At 35.5% G+C, this 23371-nt stretch overlaps 1 protein-coding gene and 1 pseudogene across 1 annotated transcript; both read left to right on the forward strand.

Annotated features, from left to right (window-relative positions):
• Window positions 1-2168: 2168 nt before the first annotated feature.
• LOC146911484 (benzyl alcohol O-benzoyltransferase-like) lies at window positions 2169-6325 on the forward strand. Its single transcript, XM_085726391.1, has 2 exons — window positions 2169-2679; window positions 5132-6325. The coding sequence occupies exons 1-2, from the start codon at window positions 2236-2238 to the stop codon at window positions 6071-6073; spliced, it is 1386 nt and encodes a 461-aa protein (XP_085582517.1). The 5' UTR covers window positions 2169-2235; the 3' UTR covers window positions 6074-6325.
• Window positions 6189-10408, forward strand: LOC146911485 (uncharacterized; annotated as a pseudogene).
• The last annotated feature ends 12963 nt before the right edge of the window (window positions 10409-23371 follow it).

Below are 23371 nucleotides of genomic sequence, written 5' to 3' on the forward strand. Positions count from 1 at the left end.
CACTCTCTTTTGGACACTCTCTCTAATACCCACTCTCTTATTGGTTTAAATCATTCTGGGTCTACACTTTGAAAATTGAATCCCCACAAAATGGTGGAACATACATTGATTTCATCCAATAAATGAGTGAGTGCTAGAGAGAGTGTTGAAAAGTGAGTGTTGCTAGCATTCCTCCCCGACACTTTACCTCGTTCGCACATATTAATAGATTCTGATACTAAGAAGAAAATACACATTACTCTCTCTCTCTCTCTCTCTCTCTCTCTCTCTCTCTATATATATATATATATATATATATATATATATATATACTCCCTCCGGCCCTATATATAAGAAAAGATTCTTTTTCTAGGTACATTGAATAATTAATGTATCTCGTTTACAATAAAGACTAGATACGTTGATTATTAAATGTATCTAAAAAAAGAATCTTTTCTTATATATAGGACCGGAGGGAGTATATATATATATATATATATATGAGTCAGGATCCGTTGACACCAGGTGTCAACGAATTCGTTAACACCAAATCTCAACCATTCATTTAAATTGATCAAAGGTTCACATTTATTCACTTACAAACTTCACATGATTTCTCGTTCCTTAATTGTACATGATTAATTCTCTCTCTCTCTGATATCTTTTATTGCCAAAAAATCAGCGGCCATATCCTTTCTCATCTTTCTCCTATGAAGATCACTTCCTCAATCACAATTCAGATTTTTGACATTGATTGTGTGGAGCAGTAGAAAAAACTAGTTATCAATTGATTAATGAAAATTATGATGTCTTTATTATTGGCACGAGATAGTATTTGATTCAATGAATGAATGAATTAAGTTAATTTTATTAGTGGTGATGGAAATTTGGGATGATCACGAAAAGGAATCAAGGTGATGACTACAAATAAATATATGTACACGATCCTTCTTCCAGATTGCATGTTTTGTTGTGTGGGAAACCTTGTTGATAGGATTACGAGTCCAGAATTGGAGACAAGTAATACTATTATACTATTATTAAGCTACATTCGAAGGGCTGTGTGGTGAAAGCTTAAGGAAATACTCATCGTAGCCTTTGCAGAAAGATGAAGAAGCATATGGCCACTGATTTTTTGGCAATAAAAGATATCAGAGAGAGAATTAATCATGTACAATCAAGGAACGAGAGATCATGTGGGGTTTGTAAGTGAATAAATGTGAACCTTTGGATTAATTTAAATTAACGGTTGGGATTTGGTGTCAACGGATCCTCTCTCTCTCTCTCTCTCTCTCTCTCTCTCTCTCTCTCTCTCTCTCTCTCTCTCTCTCTCTCTCTCTCTCTCTCTCTCTCTCTCTCTCTCTCTCTCTCTCTCTCTCTCTCTCTCTCTCTCTCTCTCTCTCTCTCTCTCTCTCTCTCTCTATATATATATATATATATATATATATATATATATATATATATTCTCTCAAAGTGTATTCACTATAATGTGTCCAAACATTTTCCTTTATTTTAACTTCCTAAAAGTTGCGTCAAGCAAAATAGTCAAACATGAGAGAACGTGTTCTCATAATCCTCATGCTTTTATAAATTTGCTTTTGATATTTTTGGCTTACTAGCATCAGAGACTGTTGACATTCTACATAGAGTTATGCTCACGAAGACAACAACTCATTTTTTCCCTTAGTTATACTCCCTCTTTCTCACAATACGTGTCATCTTTTCTAATTTTTCTTGTCTCAAATTATTTGTCTATTTTACAATAGCAATACAACATTTATTATTTTTTTTTCCACTAACATACCCTTATTTATTGCACTTCAATCATCTATAACTACTCCATTAACTATAATTAATAAGAGTATTTTAGTAAATAAAACATATTTTCCCAATGAAATCAACATTATTAATCATTTCTTAATATCTTGTAACGTAATATGAGATAGAAAGAGTAACTTATAAAGAATGTCTTTTTTATAAAATTATATTAAAGTTTTTATTTAATGATATACACACGCGTTGATCCTGTCAAAAAAAATTATACACACACATTGATATATTTTATATATTTTTTTTTTTTTTTATAGTATATGATATTTGCCTCCATGACTTTTCAAAATTCCTGTATCGTCTCTAGTTTGTACGTACGTGGTTATAAATAAGTGCAATCCATAGCTGTATTTGGTTATCACTCAAACAAAACTCAACACTTCTTACCTCTATTTGGTTGCATCCCTCCTTCTTTTTTATGATAGCATGACTTCTTCATCACCACTATTGTTCACAGTGCGGAGGTCCCAACCAGAGTTGGTACTTCCAGCTGCACCCACTCCTCATGAAGTTAAACTCCTCTCCGACATAGATGATCAAGAAGGCCTTCGTTTCAATCTTCCTGTCATATTTGTCTTTCGTCATGAACCATCAATGAAAGAGAAAGACCCTGTTAAGGTTCTTAAACATGCACTCTCACAAACACTTGTTTATTACTATCCAGCTGCAGGAAGGATTAGGGAGGGTGCTGGGCGAAAGTTGATGGTGGATTGCACTGGGGAGGGTGTCATGTTCATTGAAGCTGAAGCTGATATAACACTTGATCAATTTGGTGATGCTCTGCAACCTCCATTCCCTTGCTTCCAAGAAATTCTATACGATGTTCCAGGATCAGAATATATTATTGACCGTCCCGTTCGACTCATACAGGTCTTATTATAATAATTCTCACATCCTTGAAATTTAATTATTGATCAAAACAAAACATCCTTGAAATTTTATAGGTCTCTTAACTACTATGTGACTTTAAAAATTTAATCTCTAGCGAAATTCCAAAATGATTGTAATGAGATCAGGGCTGGCCTAAGGGTAAGGCAACTCAAACCCTCGCTTTAGGCCCCCGAATTTTAGACTTGGAATAAAGGCCTCATGATAGACAAAACTATGTGTATATATACAAACGAATAAAAGCCACACAACAAATAAATTATATAAAGATTCAAAAAACAAATGAGTTATAAAACTTTGTCATGAAGCAAAGATGGTAGACGCGAGGCTTTATGATGCTTACAACATGGGTTCAACCAGTAGCGGAGCCAGAAAATTTAGATTGTGGGGGCATATAAGATGTGGATTTGTCCTCATGAGTATTTTCAAAATATTATATTTTTCTATAATTTTTGCTAATAGATTATTATAAGTATTAAAGATCAAAATTGTGTATTGATATACGTGAATGAAACGTGCAACTAAGTAATTTCAGGACGGAGGAAATAATAAAGTTTGCATTGAAAATTGAAAGGCTAGATTACACAATAGGTCCTTTAAGTTATTTAATTATAACAAGTTGGTTTTAAGTTTTTTTTTTCGTACTACTTACGCTCTTTAAGTTAATTAATTGTAACAAATTAGTCCTGAAATTAAGTATTTTCCATACAACTTAGATCCTTTAAGTTATTTAATTGTAAATTTTAAACGTCGAAAAACTTAAATTTCTAAGATCTAAAATCTCTCAAATTGTTACGGTTAAATAACTTAAAAGACTAAGAGGTACGAAAAAAAACGTAAATGTTCAATTTATTACAATTAAATAACTTAAAGGACCTCTGATATAATTTAGCAAAATTAAAATGATCATTAGATTTGAAAAAAATAAATTATTATAAATAATCACAAAATATATATTATGATCAATTAATCAATTTATCAATAAATGAGATATTAAGTAATTGGAATAGCCTTTTAAAAAAAATAGTAATTGGAATAGATTCCTCTAACAAAAAGTATTTGGACTAGTTTTAATTTGATGCAGTGAGTTTTTTTCTTTAACATTCAAATCATGAGGGCAGTAATTAAAAAAACCAAAAAAAAAGGAGGGCAGCTAATACCACTATATACTAATATGAAAATTTTGTGCAGGCACATGCCCACAGAATGCTTGCTGTGGCTCCGCCCCTGGGTTCAACACTTCCTCATACAACTTTACAATGCACACTATTTTTCCGCCAATGCTACACTTACAACACTTCCACTTATATAATGCAATTATTTATTTTTCTTTTTAATTGTAATTTTTTTTTTGGGTTAATTATGTTTCTAGTCCCTATAAAATAGCGACCTTGTAAGTTTAGTCCCTACTTAATTTTAATAGCATTTTTAGTCCCTATAAAAAAATTTACTTATAATTTTAGTCCCTGCTAAAACAAAGTTTGATTAATTATCCTTAAACTCTTAAATTTTTGAACGATTTTTTTGAGACAAGATTAGAACACTATGAAAGGTTCATTTACTAAAATTTAGAATTTTCTGACATGAAATGAATTAAATATGAATTTTTTAAAACGACAAAAGTTAAAGATAAAAAGTAATAAAATCTGGATGTAGAAATCAAATTTTGCAATAATTTTTTGCGGACGAACTTTTAGTAATGTTCTAAACATGTCTGCAAAAAATTGTTCAAAAATTTAAGAGTTTAAGCATAAATTAAACAAATTTGAATTGAGTAGGGACTAATACTCAGTGCAGAAAAACAAAATTAGGGACTAAAAATGCTATTAAAATTAAGTAGGGACTAAACTTACAAGGTCGCTATTTTATAGGGACTAGAAACATAATTAACCCTTTTTTTTTATAAAACCTATGAATTTATATTAATTACTCATTAAAAAAAGCCTCATATTATAGTTCGCTTTAGGCCTTAGAATGTGTTAGGCTGACACTCAATGAGATGGAAAGATTCCATCAAGTTAATGCATGATAATTTTCAAGCTTTCTAACCAGTCCAACGGTGGACCCGTCATTTTTTTTTTTGGGATAAAAGCCAATTTTTTACGAAAAATGGTAAATGTCCAACTTTACACTATTTTTAAGTGATTCATATTACATACACCCGATAACTTCAAAGACTAACAGCTTGTTTGGAATAGCGGTAGATTTGCATTTCTAGCGTCCCAAGGCATATTTAATGTGAAATTGAAGAATATACATTTTGTAGCTTTAGAAAAAAACGTACATTAAGCTTGCATTCACCGCTAAAACAGACAGGAGCTACATAGAACTACCTAAAAAGACTAATGTCATTGATTTGATTTTTTTTTTACTAGTTTATAACATATACATACATCTTTAGGTTACACGCATGATAATTAGAATTAAATGACAGGTTACACGTCTCAAGTGTGGTGGTTTCATAATGGCCTTGAGCTTGAACCATACAATGGGCGATGGAGCTGGTTTGAGACAATTCGTGACTGCATGGGCAGAAATGGCTCGAGGAGCAAATCAACCTTCCATTCAACCTGTATGGAATAGGGAGATTCTAATGGCAAGAGACCCGCCACACGTTACTTGCAACCATCGTGAATACGAACAAATACTTCCGCCAAATACGTACATTAAGGAAGAAGATACTACTATTGTAGTCCATCAATCTTTCTTCTTCACAGCTGCTCACATAGCCGCGATTCGTCGCCTGGTTCCACTTCACCTTTCTCAATGCACTGCATACGATCTTATCACTGCATGTTATTGGTGCTGCCGCACAAAAGCATTGCAGGTGGAGCCAGATGAAGAGGTACGAATGATGTGCATCGTTAATGCACGTTCGAGGTTTAGTGCTAACCCTTTGTTGCTTGTCGGATATTATGGTAATTGTATTGCTTTCTCGGCAGCAGTCACCACTGCAAAGGAGCTTTGTGGAAACCCATTAGGTTATGCAGTTGAGTTGATAAGAAAAGCAAAAGCTCAAGTTACAGAGGAGTACATGCATTCTTTGGCAGATTTTATGGTTATTAAGGAAAGATGTTTATTTACAAAGGGAAGAACTTGTATGGTGTCAGATTGGACTCGTGCTAAGTTCTCAGAAGTAAATTTCGGATGGGGTGAAGCTGTGTATGGTGGAGCAGTAAAAGGTGGAATTGGATCTTTTCTTGGGGGAACCTTTCTTGTCCCGCATAAGAACGCAAAAGGAGAAGAAGGGTTAATATTACCAATTTGCTTGCCCCCTGAAGATATGAAGAGGTTTGTTAAAGAGCTAAATGATATGCTTGGTAACCAAAATCATCCTACAAGGAGTGCTCCTAGTTTCATCTTGTCTACCTTATAGTTTGTAGCTTGTGATGTTCCGATTGATATATAAATGATTCAGTGTGAATCAAGTTAAATAAAATTGTGTGATGTGTGTGCAATAATGAAAAGGAAGGAGTTTAAAATAAATAAATATGAAAAGCAGGTCTATTTTCTTATTTGGGGGTGTGGATAGGGTTGATGGGGGTGTCCTCTAATCTTTTCTCATTTGTTATTGTGATAATTTAAAATATGTAATAAAAGATAGTTTGTTTTGTTGTGTCTTTGGTCATGGTTTTGGGTGCATTGATTTGTTTTTTTTTCTTTCTTTTTTCTCTTTCATTCTTTGGCATACTTTGTGTCTTTTTTTTTTAATGGGAAATTTATTAAAACAAAACCAACACAAGACGTGAACGGTGTGTAACAGGGCAACAAAACAAAATTGTGCTAGGAACCTGCTTGCACACAAAATAAGCATCACCAGGCCATACTTTGCGTCTTTGATAGTTTTTCATTAATACTGTATTTTGTTGATCTTTTTAAAAAAATGTAATAACAGATGGCTAACACAAAATTGCCTACAAGAGTTGGTAACTTATTTGGGACTCACACGCTTTCATAAATATTCTCTTTGTAATTATGATTGTTCTCAAAAACAATTTTACGAGACCAAAGTTGAGTGAGTTGATTTTATAAAGACTACATTTTTTATTGAGGTATATATTTATTTAACTCTAAAAGAAAGCTATATAGAAATAAATAAAAAAATAGGTGAGTTTTTACTCTAACTCTCGCAAATTAAATCATTGAATTGGTTTAGCCAAGCATGAAAGAATAGAAATGGACTTAGCCCATCATAGCCAAAAGAAAAGGAAAATTGCTTTTTTGACAATGAATACTTCCAATTGATACAAGTAATTTACGTAATTGCCCCCAGCGGTAGTTAACTACTGTTGGGAAAACCGCCGAAAGTTAACTGCCGCTGGCCCAGCGGTTGTTAATTGTGTCGTTGCTTTCTTTCCCCCCAAAACCAAAAAACCCCTACCTCCTATTCACTCATCACATTCTCACCATTACCTAAACTCAAAAAAATTCCCATTTCAAAAATGTTGTGTCAAAATCTTGGTTCCAAATCATTGTTGATCGATTACTAGGACGTTTCTACACACAACATGCATCAAAGAACATGTATTTCAACGTTAAAATCCATTACATTTGATTGATTTTTCTGGGTTTTTTTTTGGTACTGTCACGCGTTGTAGCGGCAGTTAACTACCGCTGGGTGTGAGCGGCTGTTAACTACCGCTGGTAACTTAGAATTTTTTCCAAATTTTCAAATGGCAGTAGCTACTGCCAAAATTATTTTTTCCACAATTTTTTTTCTTTTGTTTTTTTGGTTTGTTTATGTTATTATATGATATTAGATACATGTTTATTAATTAGTTTAGTAATTGTAGTTTATTTATAGATAATGTTGAGAATGCGGGTGATGATCCGGGTGATTGAAAATCTAGAGTTGACGATTCCATTAAGGTTGAAGGTCCCGCTAAGGTCGAAGTTTCCGTTAAAGTTGAGGCTTCAAGCGTCAATTCCGATGTGTGGAAACTTCGTGACAACGAAGTGGACACGACTCATTTCTTTTCAACCCGAGACACATGGAAAGATAAAGACGAATTGCTCGGTTGGGTCCGTCGACAAGCAAATAGGGCTGGATTTACGGTTATCATTAGAAGATCTTGTGAAGGAAGAAATGCTATGTTGGAGTTGGTTTGTGAACGGAGCAGCGAGCACAAAGTACCGAAGACAAAAGTTAAGCATGAAGGAACGAGATGAAGAAAATGTGGGTGTTTGTTCAAGGTGCGTGGATATGTCGTTAGGGAAGACAATGCTTAGAAATTGGCTATTCTTAATGGCGTACACAACCATGAGATGGTGCCGTATGTAGCAGGGCACCTTCTTGCCGGAAGATTAACGAAGGACGACAAGAAGATTGTACATGACTTGACCGATTCTTCGGTGAAACCAAAAAAATATTTTGACAAATTTGAAGAAGAAAAGGAAAGAGTCCATGACAAATATCAAGCAAGTCTACAATGAACATCATAAATTCAAAAAGGCAAAAAGGGGTGACTTGACGGAGATGCAATATCTAATCTCAAAGTTGGAAGAGAATGAATATGTTTATTACGTAAGAGAAAAAAAGGAAAGTCAAACCGTTCAAGACATATTTTGGACTCATCCAACATCGGTAAAGTTGTTTAACAATTTTCCTACTGTTTTGATAATGGATTCCACGTACAAAACCAACTTGTATAGGATGCCATTGTTTGAAATACTTGGAGTCACCTCGACCTATTTGACATATTTGGTTGGTTTTGCATTTATGACGTCGGAGAAGGAGGATAACTTTACTTGGGCTTTGCAAATGTTGCTTAAACTTCTTGGACCAAATAGTGATATGCCTAAGGTGGTAGTGACCGACAGGGACACGGGTATGATGAATGCCGTAACAAATGTTCTCCCCGGTAGTAGTGCAATACTTTGTTATTTCCATGTTGGCAAAAATGTTAGATCAAGAATCATCACAGATTGCAAAGTTAAACAAAATGTTGTTGTGGTGGATGGGCAAAAGAAGATTGTCGACGAGGAGAAGCATAGTAAGTTGGTTGATACCATATTTGATGTATGGGAAAAATTGGTTGAATCTCCTACTCAAGAGTTATATGCGGGTAATCTAGTGGAATTCCAAGATGCTTGTAAGGATCATCCAAAGTATCTTCACTATGTTCAAGAAACCATATTGAACCCTTTTAAGGACAAACTAGTGAGGGCATCGACGGACCTTGTGTTACATCTTGGGTGTAGGACCATGAATAGAGTTGAAGGAGCTCAAGGTGTGGTGAAGGAATATTTGTCCACCTCGAAGGGTGATTTGGGTACTTGTTGGCAAAAAATAGATGAGATGTTGGCAAACCAATTTGGGGTGATATAATCATCGTTTGGTAGGAGCGTTACAGTATTGGAAAATCAATACAAAGATGTCACTTTGTACTCCGGGTTGGGGGGTCACGTGTCTAGACAAGCCATGAACTTTATTTTTGTGGAAGAAGAGCGTGCTAGGAAAACCTTGTGCATTGAGAAGAAAACTTGTGGTTGTGTTCAAAGGGCGTCGTATGGCCTACCTTGTGCATGCTTCATTGCTATGAAAATCCGTCAGAACAAGCCCATTCGATTGGATGAGATACACCTGCATTGGCATAAGTTGTATATGGGTGAAGAAGAAAGTAATGAAGATTTGTTTTCGGTCGCGGAGGAGTGGCATGGTATCCAAGAACGTCTCCAAAGAGTTCTGTTCCAAATGAAAATAGAAATCAAAGAGGGTTTGCGGTTGTAAGCGTTTCTGGAGACCACATTGTTGTCACCACCTCCAAGAAAGGTGGCAACCAAAGGAGCTCCCAGAAAAATCAAAACTACACGTAGTAGGATCCCATCTTCGTGGGAGACTATTGATTCTCAACATCCGGAAAGTCAATCTTCACCACGGAAAAAATCTTCACAACCTAAAAGAAAAGCTGCTCGCATTGGCATTTCTCCGGTTCCGGTTCCTAAGCCTAGCTTGGTTTCAAGAAATTATGATCCATCGAATCCTATGTATTACATGCCAAAATTCATGAAACCATACATTGAGAGAATTGTGGATGTTATTGGTGATGGACATTGTGGGTTTAGGGCTATAGCCGAAGCCGTCGGTTTGACGGAAGAAAGTCATGTTATGGTGCGGAGAGCACTTATTCAAGAGTTGAAAGAGCATAGGAGTAAATACATCGAGATATATGCGAGCGAGACCCGCTACAACTACATCTTGGATGGATTGTATCCTCCCAAAAATGCTAGTAGTTTTGCACCTCCCGACAAATGGTTGACATTGCCGGATATGGGACACATCGTTGCATTATGTTACAATAGGCCGGTGTTAGAGATGACTTCCTACTTAGACTACATCTACGAGACTTTTTTCCCACTTAGAGGTCGGCCTCCGGTTAACCCGAAAAGCAACATGATTTGCCTTGGTCTAATCCCAAATCATTTTGTCATTCTTTCGTTAAAAGATGGTTGTCCACTACCTCCAGCATCCACGGAGTGGAGAAATCACAGGAGCGAAGAGGCGGCGACATGGGAGGATGAATTCTTGGATCAACACGATCGTTTCCGAACACTCATGAACATTGAGCTAAAAGAGAGACCGGTTCCACCAAAAAAGCCAACAAATCAAGACAATCCAATTATGTTTGATGACACTCCGGTTAAAGCAAACACCGAATTTGAAGATGTTCTGGAACATTTAGATGATTTGCTTTTATTAGATGAAATGTGACACTTTTTGGTAGGTGTTAATCCGTTTTTTGGTTGATACGCGCCGACGTATTTTTTTGGATATATAATGTAATGACCAATTTTTTGGGTGATATTGATAGGCCAAACCGCAAGTGCACGGTCTATCGAAGTAATAGTAGTAAAAGAGTATCATTTCGCTAGGGAGTTGTTCAATTTAACTAACTTTAAAAGAATGATTAGAGGAGAAGAAAAGTTATAAAAAAGGGAGGTTTAGTTGCTGAAGGTAAATAACAATAATAATAAAAGAGCCTTGGGATCATTGGTTCGTCATAACAACGAATCCTTCACAACCAAGCCTTAAACTTATAATTCTACGTTATTCTTAATTTCTAAAGACAAGTTTCTCTTTAGCGTATCAAAGCTTCTCTCGAAGTCAGTGAGTGTATCCCTCCAACAACCACACCTATTCTCATGGGTGATTGCCTTTGCGACCCTTGAAGATTGAAACTTTATATGTCTCAAGGTTTGCTAGACTATTCTCATGTTTCGCAAACCTTGTCTAAATTCACTTGTTCGAATATCAAAGCTCCGCGTTCGCTTTATGAATTGATATTTGAGATGATGAATTAACGATTATCAAACCCTCCCCGTTCGCTTCCACGGTTTGATAATAGTTAATTCATGTTAAAGCGGTGAATTTAGATTAGGAATTAAGGTAACGTATAATTAGGGTTTAAGGCTTGGATTGATTCGGATTACGTCATTAGACTTATCCAACAATCCCAAGACAAAGAAGTCTACTCACTCATGTTCATCGTAGACATGGGGGAAGAAGAGAGAAAGCAATAAAATAAATTGCGAGAAAGAAAGTAAAGGAAATAAAAGAACTTTATTGAAATAATTCACTAAAATATTCTAAGGAAAGGTGAATGTTTATGATGGAGTGCTCCTCTATTTATAGCTTTACAATTGACTTAAAATCTAAGCAACTATAAGGGCTAATTAGTAAAACTACAACAGAGTAACTTGGGCTTGAAGAAAAGCAGCAAAAGAGCTCCTGGAGGGTGGCACGGCCGTGCCACATGTTGGCACGGGCCGTGCCAAGCTTTTGACTTTGTGGAGATATATTTTTGTCTCCGTATCTTCGTATTTTTGCACTGTATTTGCTCTAGTCCTCTTTCTTTTGCTCCAAGACACCTTCTACCATATATTCGTTCCTAAAATAAAATAAAATGCAATTTGAAGTAAAATATTCAAAAAGGAAATAAAACTAAAATAAAATAAAACTAAATCTAAATAAAACGGTACTAAATAATGCATTAAAACAGACTAAATTATGACTCATCAAACTCCCCCACACTTGAATCTTTGCTTGTCCTCAAGCAAAAGGCAATGGACATAGCAGCAACAAAAAGATTAATTATGGCAATGCAATTGAAAACAACATGTCTCTTTGAAGGTTTTGTTTCAAGTACACTAATCACAATTTCAAACATTCCTCGTGAACCTATTCAACCCAACATCAAGTCTTAAGTGAGTGTGTGTGTGTGTGCAGTCTAACCTTTTTCTTGCTCCTGTATAAGACAGATTTTATGAGGAACATGTTCTATCCTTAATGCTAAAGTAACCGAGAAAAGTCCTTTCTTCATTTCATATAAGAGTGATGGGAATTTAGTTAAAATTAAATTAAATTAACAATTTAAGCACAAAGGGGCTGCAGGTGCTTAGGGGCTATCTATCCTCATAGGAAGTCCTTTTGGATGTAATTGTCCTTTCCCCCTAGATTCAAAATCACCCTAAGCAGTGCTGCAAAATTTTTATTTCATCTCCGCGTAGGAAGTCTTTTTGGATGTAATTGTCCTTTCCCCCTAGCATTGATGAATTTATTTTCCTCATTTGAGGGATTTGGAACTTAAGTTCAAATTAGGGAGTCACCACCACAATTAGGAAGTTAGGGATTGTCCTTTCCCCCATATGTTGGTGCCATTCTCCCGCCCTATTTAACTTTAACAATTAAGAGAATATAACAATAAAGCACAATTGATTATTTTCCCACACAAACTTATACTACTTTTACTCTAAAGACTTTTAAGGGTCTAAGTTAACACTAAAGATAGAACGTGCTCCTTAAAATACCTACTCATACACTTGCTCAAAGAATGCAGCTGGGTGCTTTTCTCATTGGAGATCTTTCACAATAAAACAAGATGTGGGTATAGCAAGAACACAAAAAACCACTTTCATGTATAAGAAACAACCTTTAAATAAGAGACAAAACAAAAAAATTTATGCCATATTTTACATTAAAAACAAGCTACCAATCATGCCTTTCGCTATAAAAACAAAACAAAAGAAGAAAATTGAAGGGAGTTTGGAAACACTACGACTCTAGACACTTTATTAGCCCCCCCCCCCCCACACACACACACTTAGGGGAAGCATTGTCCTCAATGATTCAAAAGAAAATTAAAATAAGAGAAGAAGAAGTAGAAGAAGAAGAAGAAAGAGTAGAAGGAGAAGAAGAAGAAGAAGAAGAAGAAGAAGAAGAAGAAGAAGAGATAAGGGAAGAGAGGAAGAGGAAAGCTCACAATTTATTGAGGTTCATAAGGAGGACCTTGGAGATGAAGGTGTTGCATCATCCGGCGGAGCATCTCATTGTTTTCTTGTCTTAAGCGGTTGCCCCTTTGGACATCATTCCTTAGTCCGGAGATTTCAACACCTTGCCTTTGTTGCTCGGTGCTTATCCTTTCAACCTCGGTGTGCATCCATGCCCATCTTGCATTGTTATCTAGCTCTCCGGCGTCATGGCCATGGGGCTCTCCCTCATGGTGCAAGTTAGCACCTTCTCCTTCATCATGGTGCTCATGTACCTATCCTTTTGGTTATTGTCTTTGAAGAGAATGCCATGATTCTTAGCCGGTGCTTGTTTCTTTCGTGGAGGTCCTCCGGAAGAGCTTGCTGGTTCCTTGCCACTTCTTCTTGAAGCCATTAGACTTTGACCTTGTGTTGACTTTTGAGTTTTGGTGAAGGTTAGGGATTGGGAAGAATTTTGGTGGAAAGGGTTGGTTTCGGGTTGAGGTTGATGTTTGAGTAAGGGTTATGAGTTTAGGTGTGGAGATTTGGTAGGAATTTGTGGTTTTAGGGTTAGCTTTAATGGAGATAAGGGTTTGGTGAATTATGGGTTTGGGTGGATGAAAGTTGTTTTTGATTGGTGGTTTGTGTTTGGAATGAAGTTTGGAATTGTTTGGTGAAATAATTGAGTGGATTGATGAAGTTTTGAGAGAGATATGAAGGTTTGAAGGTGGATGGTTATGGAGGTTTAGAGAGAAGTTTGAGAGATGAAAAAGGGTTATGGTTTAGATTGAGGAAGAAGAAAGAAAATTTTTAAGGTTATAAGGTGTAGAAATCGGGCACGGCCGTGCCACCTATTGGCACGGGCAGTGCCAACCTTCTGGAACTTGGCATGGTTTTTGGCTTCAAAATCTGGCACGGCCGTGCCAACCTTAGCACGGGCCGTGCCAACCTTCTGGTCCAGGGGCTTCAAAATTTTCAGTTTTTCTTGAATCATACTCGGACAAATACCTACAAAACAACTTAAAACAAACAAAACTAAAGAAATTAAATACCTGGATTGCCTCCCACGAAGCGCTCGTTTAAAGTCATTAGCTTGACGGTTAGAAAAAGTCCTTAAAATGGATCAAAGAGATCAAGTTGTGTAGATGACGCCATGAAACGTTCTTTCACATCATGATCTTTAATCATGCAACAAGAATAAAGAGCAGGACCTTTCATAACATTTTCCAACTCAAATCCTATCGTTTTATCACTCACTTGAAAGACGATCCTACCAAGTTTAACATCAACAAGAGCTCCCGCAGTTGCGAGGAAAGGTCTACCTAGGATTATAGGGACGTCATCGTCCTCTTCAATGTCAATGACTACAAAATCAGTTGGGATGTATATCCCTTCTATCTTAACAGGTATGTCCTCAACAAATCTGACTGGTTTCATGGTAGATCGTTCAGTTAACTTCAACTCTATCTCGGTAAGTTTCAACTCTCCTATTCCCATCCTCTTAAAGAGGGACAAAGGTAACAAACTAACACTAGCTCCTAAGTCACACAAGGCTTTGTCAACGGTCTCACTCCCAATCATACAAGGTATGGCAAAACTACCTGGATCTCTAAGCTTAGGGGGTGTCTTTTGGATGATTGCACTAGTGTCCTTAGCCAAAGCTATTGTCTCACTATGCTTTATAGCCATTTTCTTTGAAAAAATTTCCTTTAAAAACTTGGCATATAGAGGCATCCTAGACAGAGCTTCCGCAAAGGGGATTTTAATGCAAATTCTTTTAAGGATATTGACAAATTTATTGAATTGACCCTCCAAATTGAGCTTAGCATGTTTTAAAGGGGAAGGAGCTTGGGTCTTATCAAGTGGTTTTTCAGTTTTCTCATCTAAGAGCTTGACACTTTCTTTCTCAATGTTTTGAACCTTAGCAATAGTCTCTCCTAACTTACTACCGTCAACAGAAATAACATTAACATGAGCTTTATGGTTGGCTTCGGGTTGACCAGGAAAGACTCCCGGTGTTTGAGAAAGAGTGGACACTTGTTGGGCTATTTGGGAGATTTGTGTTTCAAGCATTTTAGAATGAGTAGAGATAGAATCAACCTTGGTATTGAGTTTGGAAAGAGAATCGTTCAGAAATCCAGTTTGGTTTTTAAGTTCTTGAAGTTGTTTATTTTGGTTGGCAATAGAATTTTCCAACAAAATTTCCAAATTAGATTTCTGAGCGACTCGTTGGTTGATTGCATAGCCGGGTGGTGCTACTTGTCCATAGGGATTTTGATTTTTATAAAAATTTTGGTTTTGTCTCATCCCTTGGTTGTATTGAGCATAGTTCATTTGCTCAACACCATTAATAGCACTACCTAGTTGGCAATCAGCACCAATATGACCAGTTATACCACAAATTTCACAAGAAGAGGATGCAGGAGTAGAAGAGATAGCACTAACATTGAATTTTTCAAATTTTTGGGTTAGTGCATCAATTTTAGCAGCAAGGTGATCATAGTTAGAGACTTCTTACATACATGCCTCCTTTTTGGAGGATGAAGAACTAGTGATGACTCTCTCGTCGGTCCACTTGTAATGATTTTGAGCCATATCTTCAATTAAGGCATATGCCTCCGTGTAGTTCTTGTTCATTAGAGCTCCACCTGCAGCTGCATCAACAAACATCTTAGTGGTATAAGATAAGCCATTATAAAAGGTGTGGACTATGAGCCAACTCTCTAAACCATGGTGGGGACAAAGTCTGAGCATTTCTTTGAAACTCTCCCACGCATTGTAACACCCCGTTTTCCCAACGTAAAAATTTCTTATTTAAAATCAGAGTTCAACAACTTTTAAACGGAATGCTACACTTCTTAAAATTCATAAACTGAATAAATAATAATTATCCTTCAAAATTCAACATCAAAAATCTGAAAACTGTTGCAGCGGAAAATAGTTCAACATTTAAAAGTCTTGGCACGCAGACCTTATTGGAAAATCTCATAAATTAGTTCATAAAAGGGACACGTAAGGAATAGAAGTAAAAGCAAGCCCCCATCCCGTTACGTATCAGAGCACCTAGACACCAAGTGAGGAGTCCACTCACGAACGCCTCTAATCTTTATTACATGCACATTACCCACGGTCGAGGCAACATATACGCAGAAGGGGTGAGATTTCTCAACAATAATATAAATCATATAAATCATATAAAGTACATTCAACAACTTAAGCATCTTATAGTTCATTAATCATATCTAACAACTTAAACTTTCTTAACTAGTGTCACTATTCTTCCTATATTAGTCATATACTTCGTATCATATCATCATATAAATATCATCACATATCTACAAATATTGGTCATAAGCATTATCATATATCCTTTTAATCATAGTATCATACATCATCTTAATCATAGACATAAACATCATCATATAACATCAAGTACTAATCATAACCATAATCATCAAATCATAATCATCAACTCATAAACAAACATCATCATCAAAACAATCATGAACATCAACAACAATAATCATTTAGCATCTTATAATCATCATAACAACTTCTTAATCAAACTCATAATCGACTTCATAATCATAGTCATAAACAACTTCATGATCGACTCGACTCTTGACTTGACAATGCGACTCAACTCGACTATGCAACTCCTATCATCTTAAATCATCTTGAATCGACTATGCAACTCTTAACGTCTTAAACCATCTTTGATCATCATGAAAATGCAAATGCATGTGGTACCATTTTAGGGCATAAGCCCTCATCGTCGTGGTTGAGCAAAAGCTCCATCGTCATGGTTGAGCGAAAGCTCCATCGTCGTGTTTGAGCAAAAGCTCCATCGTCATGGTTGAGCAAAAGCTCCATCGTCGTGGTTGAGCAAAAGCTCCAGGGCATGAGCCCTCATCTTTAAATGAGTATGCATGGACTCAACATCTTACGTCTTAGAAACTTCATGAACATCTATGACATCTTAACATCTTGACAACATAACATCTTAACAACTTGATGACTTCATAACGACTCGACGACTTAACAAACTCTTTGACTTAGACCGACATTATTATCTTAAATAAGATCAACAGCAGCATATGCAGTACTTATAAAGTCACATCATAACATCATCGTAACATAAAAGCATCAACGATAATCATAACATCTCAAACATCGCATCAATCATAAGCATCATAAATAACACATATAATGCATAAATAACAAATCTCACATCATTAATAATCTTAGTCATCTTAATCTTAAACTTCCTGGACAGCTTCTAATAATCTAGACATCCTTCCTTTCCTACTCCAAGTTCATCTTAAAACTACACGATCTTTAAATAGTAACACATCTTTATATAACACATCAATTACGTATCATCAAATAATTCACAAATTACACTTAGTCAAATAATTCATCAATTACATTTTATCTCAATTTAACATAATAAAAACTAAGTTTCTTAAGGATACCTAGTTCACCTACTTCCTCTCATTTTAGCTATTCTTTACTTGCTGTTAGAGACAACCCAAGAGAAAAATTGTATCACTGAAATATTTCCAAAAAAAATATCTATCTAGTGGCAAGTATTAACCTTATGAACATAGCATGTTTGGACAAAAGGATCTGAAAGAAAGGAGGCATAATTTCACAAGTAAATATTTAGGATTACTTTAGATCATAGTTGATTTTTCTTATCATGATCATTGCTACACGTTAATAATTCATATGGGTGCTAAACTAATTAATTACTTCATATCTAGTCATATGATGGAATAGACTAAAATAATAGAGATTGAATGTCACTTTAACTAATTTCATGAATCTTAAACCTCTTAGCACTAAAGGAATGTAGTAACGCATCAAATCAAGATATACTAGATCGATGATCTTGTTACTTCCAATTCAAATAAGACAAGAATTAAACACCTATCATGTCAATAATTTAAAAGAATAATACATACATAATTTCAGATCATGAACCGATAAGGAATAAAGAATCGCGGCTTATAAACAAAAATACAAAAAGAAACAGAAAACTAAATCAAAATATATTTTTGTAGCAATTATCGTAAAACACATTCGGATTCCTAGATCATGGCAGCGGTTCTAATACGGTTCATATACGATTTAGAAAATTAATCAAATATCAATCACAAATTCAACATGAAACATCACAATTCAGAAACGACAATTAAACATATAATCACAACAACGTAGGAACACAAATTTAATCACAGATTCATCAAGACTAAGAAAACCATGAAAATTAACAATCCTTCACTACCCACATGAGTACACAACCCTTACGATGAATAACACTTCCCCCTTACATCAATTCAGCAGTTTTCCATCATCTAATCATCAATTCTCACTTAAACCCTAATTCTCATAATCTTACAAAACTCATCCTAAAACACGTTAGATGCAATCTAATGATTCACAGACTTAATATTAGTGAAAGATAGTCTCACCCTTACCTTAGATTGTTTTTCTGAAATCAAAAGCAGCGTTCTTCATTCCTAGGGTTCTCTCTGAGTTCTCCTCTTTCTTCTCTTCTCTCTTGTTCTCCTCTTTTCCAAAAAGCGGTTTAACGTAAAACTCTTTCTAACCTAAGCTTCTGTATTTATAATACTAATCACTCTTCCTAAATCTATTTAGGCCCAATAACTTATTATTCTTTCTATTCTAACCTCCAATTCTGCTTAAACTAATAATTCTCATATTCTAATAAATAATATAATAATGCCACATAATAAAATACTAACACCTCATATATATAAATAAATCACATAAATAGACTCTAACTTAATAAAAATAATTAAATAAAAAGGAGGGCGTTACACGCATCATAGAGAGACTCCCCATCTTTTTGATTGAACCGAGTGATTTGGTCCCTTAGTTTAGCAGTTTTGGATGGGGGAAAGAATCGGGCAAGGAATGCTTGCCTCATTTGATCCCATGAAGTAATGGAACCGACTTCAAGGGAATGGAACCAAGCGCTAGCTCTATCCCTTAAGGAAAAGGGAAAGAGATGAAGTCTTACGGCCTCTTGGTTCTCCTTCATGGTTCCACTAATTTGTAGGAAAACAGCGATGTGAAGATTGGGATCCTCGGTGGGGGATCCCGAAAATTGGTTTTGCTGCACCAAGTTAAGTAGGGCAGGCTTGATTTCAAAGTTGTCATCCTCAACCGTTGGGTACACTATAATAGCTTGTGGCTCAGCCATAGACGGCGTTGCATACTCTTTGAGAGTGCGATTAGTCATGGCGGTATTATTTTGTGCCTCTCTCTTTCGTTTATGCAAATACCTTTCGATCTCGGGAATTATTACCACTCGATTTCTGGTTTTTCGCATAAAAAATTGAGAACCCAAGAAGTTAACGATAACAGAAAAATAAAAAGTTAAAAATAAAAATAAAAAGAAAAGAAAAAGAAGAAGAGAGAAATCTAATCACTAAAGAAAAGTTAATTAAATTAGTTAACTCCCCGGCAACGGCGCCAAAAACATGATAGGCCAAACCGCAAGTGCACGGTCTATCAAAGTAATAGTAGTAAAAGAGTATCGTTCCGCTAGGGAGTTGTTCAATTTAACTAACTTTAAAAGAATGATTAGAGGAGAAGAAAAGTTATAAAAAAGGGAGGTTTAGTTGCTGAAGGTAAATAACAATAATAATAAAAGAGCCTTGGGATCATTGGTTCGTCATAACAACGAATCCTTCACAATCAAGCCTTAAACTTATAATTCTACGTTATTCTTAATTTCTAAAGACAAGTTTCTCTTTAGCGTATCAAAGCTTCTCTCGAAGTCAGTGAGTGTATCCCTCCAACAACCACACTTATTCTCATGGGTGATTGCCTTTGGGACCCTTGAAGATCAAAACTTTATATGTCTCAAGGTTTGCTAGACTATTCTCATGTTTCGCAAACCTTGTCTAAATTCACTTGTTTGAATATCAAAGCTCCGCGTTCGCTTTATGAATTGATATTTGAGATGATGAATTAACGATTATCAAACCCTCCGCGTTCACTTCCACAGTTTGATAATAGTTAATTCATGTTAAAGCGGTGAATTTAGATTAGGAATTAAGGTAACATATAATTAGGGTTTAAGGCTTGGATTGATTCGGTTTACGTCATTAGACTTATCCAATAATCCCAAGACAAAGAAATCTACTCACTCATGTTCATCGTAGACATGGGGGAAGAAGAGAGAAAGCAATAAAATAAATTGCGAGAAAGAAAGTAAAGGAAATAAAAGAACTTTATTGAAATAATTCACTAAAATATTCTAAGGAAAGGTGAATGTTTATGATGGAGTGCTCCTCTATTTATAGTTTTACAATTGACTTAAAATCTAAGCAACTATAAGGGCTAATTAGTAAAACTACAACAGAGTAACTTGGGCTTGAAGAAAAGCAGCAAAAGAGCTCCTGGAGGGTGGCACGGCCGTGCCACATGTTGGCACGGGCCGTGCCAAGCTTCTGACTTTGTGGAGATATATTTTTGTCTCCGTATCTTCGTATTTTTGCACTGTATTTGCTCCAGTCCTCTTTCTTTTGCTCCAAGACACCTTCCACCATATATTCGTTCCTAAAATAAAATAAAATGCAATTTGAAGTAAAATATTCAAAAAGGAAATAAAACTAAAATAAAATAAAACTAAATCTAAATAAAACGGTACTAAATAATGCATTAAAACAGACTAAATTATGACTCATCAGATATGTAACTGACCTTTAACTATATATATATATATATATATATATATATATATATATATATATATATATATATATATATATATATATATCAATATATTTTAGGTTCACATTTATTATAAATTAATGTACTTGATGTGTAATGTGTTGCATAATGTGGAAAATTTGACGAATTTCAAACAATTGTGAAACATTAACGCATTATCGGTTTTGTGTAATATGTTACCGAATAATTGATAAACTATGAAATGTTGATGTTTGTGATTGTTGGATGTTGTTGTTTTGGTTTGATTTCCTGCGGAATTGCCGTTTGAAATTATAGGTAAAACATGACAAATTTCCTGGGAAAACCAGTGCAGACTGCACTGGTTCTGTTAACTGGTGTGAGCGGCAGTTAGCTGCCGCTAGTTTCCAGCGGTTGTTAACTGCCGGCGTATTATTGAGCGGCTGTTAACTGCCGCTGGAGGCAATTATGTCATTTACTTGTGTCATTGTGAAGTTTTCTATGTCAGAAAAGCAATTTTCAAAGAAAAGAAGTCTTATAACACCCTTCATGCTATTTGTGCGCCCTATTTCGAATTCCAAAATTCAAAAAAACGGGGTTTTGAACGTATTTTAATCTTTCAGTGTCTGAGAAGGGAGTAAAGGAAGATAAAAAATGATAAAAAAATACAAGGAGAATAACTTTTTACTTGGTGCCTCTCGCTAGTATTCCTACACAACAAATCCATTGAAAAGACAAAAAACTGCAATCATCTATTGGGGGCTGATCTGTTGAACCATATTGGCTCCAAACTAGAAGGAATTTGCTAGTTACTACCCTGCCGCACCAAAGTAGAAATGTGACCTGTTTAATGAGGTACTGGCCTGAGGTGGCTGGACTTGCTGTAGGGGTGAAACATGCACTGGTCGCATAATAACATAAGGGTATGGAGGCATCTCCACAATAAGTTCTGTAGACGTAACTAAACTAGCATCATTCTTGTAAACATATGGTTCAAATGATTTAGTTGTGAAATTACCAACATTCTTCGATTTTTCAACATATTACTGAATGTTGGCTTATTAACATGCTTCATATTTTTACCTCGATCAACCTTGTCAAGAACTTTCTTAGGGTGCAACTAGCGACGGTCTATGACATTGTGGTCAATGATTTTGCAATGTGAACAAAAATCCAGTAACCATTCGTAGACCACCTCCAAGTTTAAGGAAAATCCATCTCTTACTACCATAATTTCATAAAATATGCGTAGTGATAAATCCATATCCACTAAAATACATACATAGTGACCCAAAACTCTATTTTGCGTGGGAGTTTATATATAATGTTAGAGGTGTACCGATTGCACTTGCAATTTCAAATAATGTTTTTTTTCCGCCAATACTGTTGAGGAAACTCCATGAGTCGTATCCATTAGCTTAGCGAGGAATATGCTAAGCTAAAAAACATTAGAGTGGAAAATGCTTTTTATACTCTTGTAAAAAAAAAAAAAAGTTTCTATACGCCTTTATTTGAATGAAAAATTCACGACACAACAATAACAATAATCCTCTATTTTCTCTCCATGTATAACACTACTCTTTATTCTTGTTGAAGCAGCCAGTGACTAGAACTCACACATTTTAAATGTGAAGGAGTGGGGTGTTCAGAGTTCAAATTCCAACCTCTACATATAATATACAATATCCCTATCAACTGAGTTAAATTCACGGAGATAACACTACTCTTTTCTAATAGATGACATACATTTTCCTTTTTTTAGAGCAGTGCTAAATATCCCCAAGGTTCCAAAATGAACGTTAGCCAATAAAATTATTGCCTGATCGGAAATCACGGGTGGTGGGTCTTATATATTTTTTGATGAAGCGGTGGTCAAATAAGTATGAAATCTAGGGATAATAATTGCCACGTTATTCAGGAACCAATCGTGAATAAACGTTCGCCGTACATAGTATTTCTATTTTTTTTTTATGATGATAAAAAAGAAAATACACGTTTCCCTTTAATTGCCCATACATGCAGATTTTCCCAGAAAAAGAAATATGAGCTTGCATGAAAACGAACCTACTTGAACAAGACAATGTTATGTTACATCACATGTTCGCATGGTCCTAACTCCTAATTTTATTTTTATTTTTGTGGCCAATATTTATTTTGGGTACGAAAATAATGCAAGTTCTTTTGTCTACGCCTATCTTTTCATTCCACACCACCCTCTTAAAAAAACGGGGTTTTGAACGTATTTTAATCTTTCAGTGTCTGAGATGGGAGTAAAGGAAGATAAAAAATGATATAAAAAAAAATACAAGGAGAATAGCTCTTTACTTGGTGCCTTGGCTAGTATTCCTACACAACAAATCCATTGAAAAGACAAACTGCAATCATCTATTGGGGGCTGACCTGTTGAACCATTAGATCCAAACTAGAAGGAATTTGCTAGTTACTACCCTGCCGCACCAAACTAGAAATGTGACCCACCTCCTCCGTGACATTGTTTAATACAAAGTGAAATGAGGTACTGGTCTGAGATGGCTGGACTTGCTGTAGGGGTTAAACATGCACTGGTCGCATAACAACATTAGGGTATGGAGGCATCTCCACAATAGCTTCTGGACGCCTCACCACAATAAGTTATGTAGACGTAACTAAACTAGCATCATTCTTGTAAATATGTGCTTCAAATGATTTAGATGTGTCATTA

Source organism: Medicago sativa, chromosome 7 (assembly GCF_051527215.1).
Source record: "Medicago sativa cultivar Bolivia chromosome 7, Bolivia_mono, whole genome shotgun sequence".
In the NCBI taxonomy this organism is placed as follows: Eukaryota; Viridiplantae; Streptophyta; class Magnoliopsida; order Fabales; family Fabaceae; genus Medicago; species Medicago sativa.